We start from the raw sequence: 10,295 nt of genomic DNA on the forward strand, positions 1-10,295 counted from the left end.
AATTTCTGATTTATTTAATTTTTTTTTCATGAGATAAAATTAGTTCAAGACACAATCTCACTCAATAGAAGCAGCAAAATACCGTCTTATATATCGTCCTTTGTCATAAAAATGTCCCTAGGTAAAGAAAATTTCATGAGATAAATTTATTTCAAGACCCAAGCTCACACCTAGACAAAATAAGTCGAAGCAGCAACATGTCGTCTCAAATAGCGTCCTTTGTCATAAAAATGTTACGGGTAAGGCGGCGCGTCATAATATCAACATTTTCCTGAGTGCGTGAAAGGAGTAATTTTCTTTTTCTGAATCATGACTGAATTGACTTTAAATTTTCTAATGGCCGACGATCCTTGAGGGACTCACAAAAGTTTCCTACGCGTAGCTATCTTAAAAATGGACGCATGAATACTAATACCACATTTTGAGGCCGGTAAAGTGCAACTTAATCTTTTATTTATGTCAAATTACTTATTTCATGTGGAAATTATCCCTTTTAGCGTATTCACTTACTCATAGAGCCTCACTATCCGATGGATAGGGGCCAGAGTTTAAAGCCCTTGTCACTCAACGATTAAAAAAGATGCTTGAGGTTCTAATATAACACTTGAAGTTTTCACTGCTATTAGGAAATCATGATTAGATTAGTGATAATGATTTTTGAGGAGCCGTTTATTCATTCCAATGATTATGAGTTTATTTACATCTGTCGACTTCAAGTTTAGCACAATGAATTATAAGTCAGCGATAACTTAAATATTATTGAGAGTTCAGTTTCTCAGTTCTCCGTTTCTGAATTTCATCACACTGAATCCCTTTTAATAAAACATTTTTTGCTGGTGTGAATGGGGTTTTATCAAAGGCGCGCATTTATATATTTTCCTATACGTAGAAATTAACTGGTTCTGTTTATTTTTCCTATGGGAAGGGAGGGTGTTAGTGGTTTCTGTTCTGATACAGTGTATATAGGATTAAAATTTTCCTTTGAAGAGATCTGGCATACGAGGAATATAATGTACCAACTTACTGTATTCTGATATGTTTGTACTAATTCGACAATTATAGCTGGAAATATCATGAACATTTCTGCGAAACATTACACAAGTTACGTTCCCTTCTACTTTTAGCGGATAGGATGTTTTATTAGATACTTTGAAAATCTACAAGACTTGTACGTTCGCTTCGCCCTCATGTTTTGCAATTTCCTTTTCATTAATTAAGGCAGCTACATTTCGCAGATCTCTTGCCTTTTCACGGTGACAACGAGAAGGTTCTGAAATTGCTTTCGAAATGCACTAAAATAGTAGAGGAAAGTTGCTAGCAAAACTGCAATTCTTGCGCAGGTTTCAAAGGAAAATCGAAACCAGAGAGTGAGTGCCCACATTGGTATCCAGCAGCACAAAAAGCGTGCGGCCACGTATAACAGTACCCGATTAATGTTTATTTCTTTCAATGAGTTGGTTACTGAACCATTTTCAGTCCTGTTCTGTGGCCACGAGACTACATTATGTTGATGCTCACTGGTTTTGAGAAATATCTTGTAAAAAACTGAAAATACCGATACGTAATGGTAAAACAAGAAGCAATCCGACAGCGATACAATAATGAAAGATTTGACTCTCTCTACTTGGGTAAGTAAAGGAGCACATTGCATAACTTCGAATAAATTTTTGCCGAATTTGTGACTCGGGCAATGAACAGGTAAAGTGCTTGGGAAAGCCACAAGCAACTCAACCATATCTTAGATCTGCGGGGCGAAAAAAACTACTTGTAGTGGTTCGTCTTCACAATTTTTACATATACACACACACTTTATTAATTTCCGATTAAATTTTACAGAAAAGGGCATGCCCGCAACTAGCAAAGGCTAATCTAGGCAGGCCATGCCTTAATAACCGAACTACAAAGATATGTTAAAAACAGAACTAAAAAGTAGAAGGCAAAGAGACAGTATTAAGTAACAACAAGAAAAAACGGTTATATTGACCTAATTTAAAATATTAAAGGTACAGCTACTGGTTATAAAAATAGTCAGGACAGATCAGGAGAAGTATTACCAGGATGTTTGCCTCTCTGAGAAATCTGAGCCCAAGCATAGTAGAAAACAAAACAAAACCGACCAACAGCAAGAAACAGCAATGACAAAAAGCAACCGTAATAAAAAAGATAAAAAAGAATGGAATAACTTTTCCGTCCTGTTTTTAAAAGAGGATGTTTTACTAACATAAATTCACTAGACTTAAAAGTTTGCTCCTTGTTCCTCTCGTTCGACGAGATCGTTGCTAGTAAACGCAGCAGCTTTCTTTAGCACAATTCTTGACCTTTCACGGCGGCAACAGAGCAGTTTGCGAAACTCCCTGCGGAACTCGCCATTTGTAAAGGCGTAAATGATGGGATTTATTACAGCACTCAGATAAAAGAAAAACATGGCAAGCAATGCTGTAATTCTTGAGCTGGTTACAGGGGAAAAGCGAAACCAGAGGACAAGTGCCCACATTGGTATCCAGCAACACAAAAATCCCGCTGCCACAAGGATCAACATTCGAGTAAGCTTTATTTCTTTCACTGTGTTGCTTACTGCAGTATTGTCAGTACAGTTCCGTAGCGATGGCACTACATTCTGTTGATGCTCATGGGTTTTCAGAAATATCTTATAATAAGTGAAAATGCCGACACACAACGGTAAAACAAAAAGGAATCCGACAGTGATGGAATAATGAACGATTTGACTTTCATTAGTTGGGTAATTAAAGGAGCACACTGCATAGCTTTGATTAAAATCGATTTTAACCCAATTTGTGGCACGGGCAATCAACAGGTAAAGTGCAAGGGAAAGCCACAAGCAACTCAGCCATATCTTAGATCTGCGGGGCGAAAAAATCTTCTTGTAATGGCTTGTCTTTACAATTTTCACGTAGCGGTTAATTGCTGTCAGACAAAGAGTTGCTGGGGTCACCTGAAAGGCGAACATATCAAAAAAGCCTTGAAATTGGCATAAAGCGTCGCCAAAGTCCCATCTTCCGATGATCAGCGTTGCAGAAGCTAACGTCATGTCTACTGTTCCACACAGTAGATCGCTGAACGCTAAAGCAATGATATACAGGTTTGTGGTTGATCGCAGGTTTGTGTTTCTGTATGCTGCTATACAAATCAGACTGTTTCCAATGATGCTTGTGATGTTCAATGAAACGCATGCAATTGCCTCAGTTATGACAGCAGGTAAGCTTCGGCTTGGTAGCTCTAAGTTTGACATAGCACCTTCTGAAAATAGAAGAAATTAAAAAGCAAGTAATTGAGTAAATTAATAAACAAATATGTAAGGAGAGATGAAGATTAACAAAATGAAAATAATGCCTTTTCCCCTTTCGCGGCAAACTACATCACCCGCACCTTTAATTCGCTCTCAGGGTTTGTGAACTGTCGAAATCTACTTGTAATCATCTATCTAGTTATTATTTATATATTCGTTTATTTAGTGGCTTTTTGTCTTTCAACCGCGTGACCCATCTTAGTCTCGTCTTCTCGAATGGTAAGTTTATCCAATGCCAAGCAAGGGAACAGTGAGGTTTATGAAGACGTATGAAGATTAACGGCAGCGTTACAATCACATTACTTCCTTAACATATAATTGCTTTGAATACTACACTGAATACAAAACATCGTACTGGTAACTCGTATAATACCTACGCATTTCTATCAGCTAAATAATCGCTCCTGATCGAGTGACTGTATTGCTAGAGAATCTCATACTACCTTTTTTTTTCTGTTTTTTTTTTTTATTTTATTTTTTTCCATTTTGTAGGTAAAATACAGCTGTGTAATTTAGCATGCGTTTCCAATTCTTTTGTATATCCAAACCGCAAGTTAAGGCTTAACGGAAAAAATAAACATATTTAATATTTCCGTTCGAGTTTTAAACTAGTACAGTTGTATTGTCTCCCTTTGCAATCAACGCATACTTTTTTTAATCTCCGACAGGTATAAGCTATCCACATACTCTGTATATGCAATGTGTATTTTGTTGATGTAGGCGTAAGCAACTTGCAATTTATTTAAATTAGAAACAGTATTGATGACAAGGGAACGTTTGAAGATAAATGTAAGCCGTCAAACCTGTTTTCTCTATTTCTTTGTTCATTTTTTTCTATTTTGTGATTACAATCATAATCATCGTTTTCTTCGTTATTGTTAATATTACCATTGTTATGATTGTCGTTAACACCCGTCTGCCGAAAAGTTCCACTAGTTTGTTTCCACATTTACTCCTCATGAAGCTTGGATCGAACATATCAGCTGAAGGCGCCAATTCATATTACTTTTATATTTTCTCCGTATCGTCATAATTTTCCTGTTACAGAGGACGTTAATTTACATATATAGATTAAGTTTAAAATTGACGAACATTTATAGGGCATCCTTCAAACTGTTATCGCCCAAATAAATTATTTTAGTAATTGAATGTTTTGCTTGAATTGAAATCGATCGAAAACTTAAGCTGTCCATGCAAGCTTTCTGACTAAATTTTGAAAATTCTCCTTTCTCTCAGCAAATCTTAAACAATGCATATGGGCTCCAAAAGGTGTATTTTGATAACGTCTGAGTAGAATTGGCCTAAGAAAAATACAATGTTGGATGATACACAAAACGGTAATTATTTATTGCCTTCGGTTGGGGCATCATTAAGGGAAGTGTCAAGATATGTCATTCTATTTCTGAAACTCTTTTGCGTTTTCAGTCTACCCTGAATTCAGTGTTAATAGATAGAAACATGGTAAATGAAGGCTTTATTAATCAGTTTAAAGTTAAAAGTAATCTTTTTATTGAATATTCGTCGTATCCTCCCTTACTTAAAACTGTTTTCATAGAGGGTCTTTGTAACTTCCAGCGTTCAGACACAGAATTGAGCGAGGTGTTCCTAAAGCCAGTCAAACGTCAGCTTTTCCCCGCCGTCGCAGCACCACAGTTTTTTTGGAAACTTAGGCTCCTTTATAGTTTGCTTTATACTTGTCTTTTCCAATACGTACAAAATCGACACCTTTTTTTATTCTTTCCTTACATAAAAAAGTGAGAGCTGCAGGTGAGGGGGAAAGCTGTTTGCAATAGGTTTTAAAGACACAATTACTAATGGATTATTGTTTTTGCCTAAGGCCTGAATACATTCATTCATCCAACATTTTTTATTTCAACATTTCCCAGACCGTTGTGTTATCAGGCTTTATAAATAAACGGAATTGGTCAAAAACCTATCGTCATTGCATCGGTAACCCAGAGAAATTTGACACATAATATGTTTTGTTTTAATTTTATTTTATAAAAGCAATAACCCACACTTTCTGTCGGTTTACCAGCGTAATACCCAACTCGGAACGTTGGGAAAACATGCACTCGAAAAGTTGTTAATCACAAGTAATAGTGTGGTGCGGTGCTTAATGACTTTCCACGAAAATGGCGAGAACAATTGATAAATAAATGTACATGTGGTGTTCCACTACTGTACCTGAGAAAGATCGACGATTACGTCACTCCCTGTTTCCCCTGACCAAAAATGTTTGAAGAAAAATAATTATCTTACTTCGGTGATTGATAAAGTCACGAATGTGCCGCTGAATTTATTTGTGGCGCCGTTAGCTTTAAACTTTGTCTCACGATAAGAACTCAGAGAGCTCGACCAAATTTTCCAAAATTGCTAGTAAAGAACTCTAAAGCTCTCATTTTATTTGTTTCAAGGAACAGCTGGCTGCGAGTTAGTTGCGTATTTCGAATTTCTTATGCGAGGAGTTTGTGACAATTATGTGAACTGTCCGCGATCCAAGCGAAAGTTTTCGCCAGTTTAAGCGTTCACTGATAATTCTAATTAGATCTAGCGAAAGCTTTACTTTACGCTGAGATTCGATGAAAACAAGTCAGATCACAGAAGAATATGGGACGGTATTTATAATAGCTCAACGGCGGTCAAACTTCCTTGCAAGGTTGGAGCTATTGTCTTTTTAACTCTACCAGTCTTTACCTGTCACAGTGCAGAGAGTGTGGCTTTTTTTAGAGTTAAAAATTGGGTTTAAAAAGCGAGAAATGGGTTATTAGATATCATCTGTAACTAACCTTAATTCCACAGGATAATTTCCCCAAAACGGTTTTGAAGTGGCTAATTCATACTTTGTTTTCAAAGTTGTCGATTATCTCACCCAAACTGAGGTTCTTCTTGGTTCAAAATGCCTTTTTACTTTTAAATACCACAATTTTTGCTCATTTTCTATAAACTTTCAGGGTAAGAAAGGCCTTTTTATGCCTATGCCCATCTTTAAGGTAACAGCGGAAGGGCCGAGAGCGTTTGATGTATTTTTAACTTCCTCATAGTGACGTCTGCAAGACACACAATTGCTGAACGAAAGCCTACACAAATGCAATAAAGACTGAAACATCTGTATGTCTGACTATGATTTCAAGAAAAAAAATAAGTAGTTTTTTATTCTGTCGAAGTGCATATAAGTTTGCCGTTTTCGAAATACTTCGTCTTTTTCATTGAAGGTAACCCAAGAAAATTAATCTATACTTGCATAAGCTTGATTGCGAATTTTCATCAGCATTTTTATTAGTTACATATCTGACCTATTGTCACGTGTAACTTGTAGCAGGTGGTAAGTTGAAAGGCGAGTTATTAAAAAGAATGAATTGTCTATTATTCGGCATAGCCCCAAAGCTCTTGAGAAAACTATTATTTTGCTAGAAAAACACTGAAGTTGTGAAAATTCAGCTGGTCCGACTGATAAATACAAACTGTCATATAAACTGCGGTGTTTAACAAAGATTTCTAACCGGAAAAAGCGGCAACTTCATATGTGTAAATTGGGATTCTGTATGACTTAACTCAGTCAACAAGCATTTTATCATATGACCATGAATAACTTTTGAATATTTCGAAAAGTATGTTTTTACTTAAATAGGACGCGATAGGGTGGCGTGCGCGGGAATAACCACAAAAAAAGATTATAACATAGCACGTAAATTTGTCTAACAATAGGAAAATGAAGCACGCTCACGCAATTGAATTTCATTGGACAAATTTACTAGCTATATTATAAATTTGCTTGCTTGGACACCGCACCTATCAAGCCTGACAATGAAAAGAACAGCTTAAAGATCTTTGTAATCAATTAATCTTCGTTACTAAACGAATTTTGTCCAGGTTTGGGGAGACGAGAGCGGTTTTACAATTGTGTCATTAGGATTCCCGGATAAATTTCTGATTTACATAATTTTTTTCATGAGATAAATTTAGTTCAAGACACAATCTCACTCGATAGGAGCAGCAACGTACCGTCTTAAATAGCGTCCTTCGTTATAAAAATGTCCCTAGGTAAAGAAAAGTTCATGAGATAAATTTATTTCAAGCCCCAAGCTCACACTTAGACAAAATAAGTAGAAGCGGGAACATGCCGTCTCAAATAGCGTCCTTTGTTATAAAAATGTCCCAGGTAAGGCGGCTCGTCATAATATCAACATTTTCCTCTGTGTGTGAAAGGATTAATTCTTTTTTCTGAATCATAACTGAATTGAGATTGAACTTTCTGACAGCCGACGATCCTTGAGGGACTCACAAAGGTTTCCTTCGCGTAGCTGTCTTAAAAATGGACACCTTAGGACTAATAACACATTTTGAGGCTGGTAAAGTGCAACTTAATCTTTTATTTATGTCAAATTACTTATTAAATATGGAAATCTTTATCATTTTTAGCATATTTACCTGCTCGTAGAAACTCACCATCTGATGGATAGGGGCTAAGAGTTTGAAGCTGTTGCCACCCAAAGATTAAAAAAGATGCTCGAGGTTTTCATGTAACACTTTAAATTTTAATTGCTAACAGGAAATCATGAATAGGTTAGTAATAATGATTTTTTAAGAGCCGTTTATTCATTCTGATGATTATGAGTTTATTTAGGAGGAAGCATATTTGGGATGCAGGTTTGCGTCAAATTTTGTAATTCGCCTACTGCGTCATCATTTCATTTCCATGCATCTAATACCCCATTCACAAGAAAGCTTAATTATATATGTTTTAAACTGTTTTGTTAAACATGATTCAAATTCTTTTCTTTATAGAAGCTTCTTTAATCAACATCTGCCGACTTCAAGTTTCGCACAATGAATTACAAGTCAGCGATAAATTAGATATTATTGAAAGTTCAGTTTTTCAGTTCTCCGTTTCTGAATTTCATCATGCTAAATCCCGTTGAATTAAACATTTTGCTGGTGTGAATGGGGTCTTAATCAAAGGCGCGCATTCGTATATTTTCCTATACATAGAAATTACCTGGTTCTGTTTTTTTTTCCTATGGGAAGGAAGGTGTTGGTGGTTTTGGTTCTGTTACAGTGTATATATGATTAAAAATTTTTCTTTAAAGAGATCTGGCACACGACTGAGGAATATACTCTACCAACTTACTGTATTCTGATATGTTTGTACTAATTCGACAATTAGAGCGGGAAATATCATGAACATTTCTGCGAAACATTACACAAGATACGTTCCCTTCTTCTTTTAGCGGATAGGATGTAATATCAGAAACTTTGAAAATCTACAAGACTTGTACGTTCGCTTCGCCCTCAAGTTTTGCAATTTCCTTTTCATTAATTAAGGCAGCTACATTTCGCAGATCTCTTGCCTTTGCAAGGTGACAACAAAGCAGGTTCTGAAATTGCTTTCGAAATGCACCAATAGTAGAGGAAAGTTGCTAACAAAGCTGCAATTCTTGGGCAGGTTTCAAAGAAAAATCGAAACCAGAGTGTAAGTGCCCGCATTGGTATCCAGCAACACAAAAAGCCTGCGGCCACGTACAACAGCACCCGATTAATGTTAATTTCTTTCATTGAGTTGGTTACTGAACCATTTTCAGTCCTGTTCTGTAGCGACGAGACTACATTGTGTTAATGCTCATTGGTTTCATTTGAGAAATATCTTTAATAACTAAAATAGCGATACTTTATGGTAAAACAAGAAGCAATCCGACAGCGACACAATAATGAACGATTTGACTCTCTCTAGTGATGTGCACTACTTAGGCAGTAGTGAAAATAAGGCCTGAAAAAAATTCAGGCCTGTACGGGATTTGAACCCATGACCTCTGCGATACCGTCCATCCGGTAACGCAGAGGTCATGGGTTCAAATCCCGTACAGGCCTGAATTTTTTTCAGGCCTTATTTTCACTACTGCCTAAGTAGTGCACATCACTGCGAGGATCACTTTCATTCACGTCTTTATCCGCAGTTCAAATATATGACTTTCATATATTCTTAACCGTCTTGACTCTCTCTACTTGGGTAAGTAAAGAAGCACGTTACATAACTTCGGATAAATGTTTGCCGAATATGTGACTTGGGCAATGAACAGGTAAAGTACAAGGGAAAGCCACAAGCTACTCAACCATATCTTAGATCTGCGGGGCGTAAAAATCTTCTTGTAGTGGTTGGTCTTCACAACTTTTACATATCGGTTGAACGCGATTAAACCATCAGTTGCCGGGGTCACGTCAGTCGTGAGTATACCAACAAAACCTTGAATTTGGCATTTGAAATCGATTAAGTTCCACCTTCCAATAATCAGTGTTACAGAGGCTAACGGCATTGCCACTGTTTCACATAGTAGATCGCTGACTGCTAAAGCAATGGTATAGAGGTTGGTAGTTGATTGCAGTTTTGTGTTTCTATATGCTACTATACAAACCAGACTGTTTCCAATGATGCTTGTGACGCTCAAAGCAACGCATACACTTGCTTCCCTTATGAAAGCAGCTAAGCTTCGTATTGGTAGCTCTAGGTCTGAAATTTACCAACTGATTACTCAAAATAAAACCAACAAAAACAACTAATAAGTAAACATATAGGTGAATTATTGGATTAAGAAACTGTCCACGTGAGGACCAGGCAGGCGTGATACATACCATCTCACCGATTTCTTTCAAACTTTCACAGTTTGTGAGGGTCAATGAGTTATTCAAGAATCCAAAGTAGTTCGGGTTCCCGGCTAATCCATGGGGTATTAGAGCCCCCGCATCAAATCACTGGGGTGTAAGGCTAACACTAGCTCGAAAAATGCACTTCCAACGAATCTCTCTCACACTAACAGAATGCGACGGATTTTGGTCTTATTAAGTCCAATGGTTGTGTGAACGTTAAGGAAACAATTTAAATTTAGAGTAATTTGATATAACTTCTGCCAATTGGTCAAGGTTGTCTATGAAATTTAAGTACGCAGAACATTTTAGTTTGTCCAAGCAGTGGACATGGACACCATCTACAGAA

The 10,295-nt window shown here is 36.8% G+C and overlaps 1 protein-coding gene across 1 annotated transcript; it reads right to left on the reverse strand.

Moving 5' to 3' along the window:
* Window positions 1–1,787: 1,787 nt before the first annotated feature.
* On the reverse strand, window positions 1,788–6,368 carry LOC113672270 (octopamine receptor beta-1R-like). Its single transcript, XM_089206659.1, has 2 exons — window positions 6,097–6,368; window positions 1,788–3,258 (listed from the first exon to the last, which is right to left on the reverse strand). The coding sequence occupies exon 2, from the start codon at window positions 3,248–3,250 to the stop codon at window positions 2,237–2,239; it is 1,014 nt and encodes a 337-aa protein (XP_089062785.1). The 5' UTR covers window positions 3,251–3,258; window positions 6,097–6,368; the 3' UTR covers window positions 1,788–2,236.
* Window positions 6,369–10,295: the final 3,927 nt, after the last annotated feature.

Source organism: Pocillopora damicornis, chromosome 5 (assembly GCF_964200805.1).
Source record: "Pocillopora damicornis chromosome 5, jaPocDami1.2, whole genome shotgun sequence".
Taxonomy (NCBI): Eukaryota; Metazoa; Cnidaria; class Anthozoa; order Scleractinia; family Pocilloporidae; genus Pocillopora; species Pocillopora damicornis.

Coding starts and splice junctions, on each gene's coding strand:
- LOC113672270 (XM_089206659.1), bottom strand. CDS start 3,250: ATGTCAAACTTAGAGCTACCAAGCCGAAGCTTACCTGCTGTCATAACT.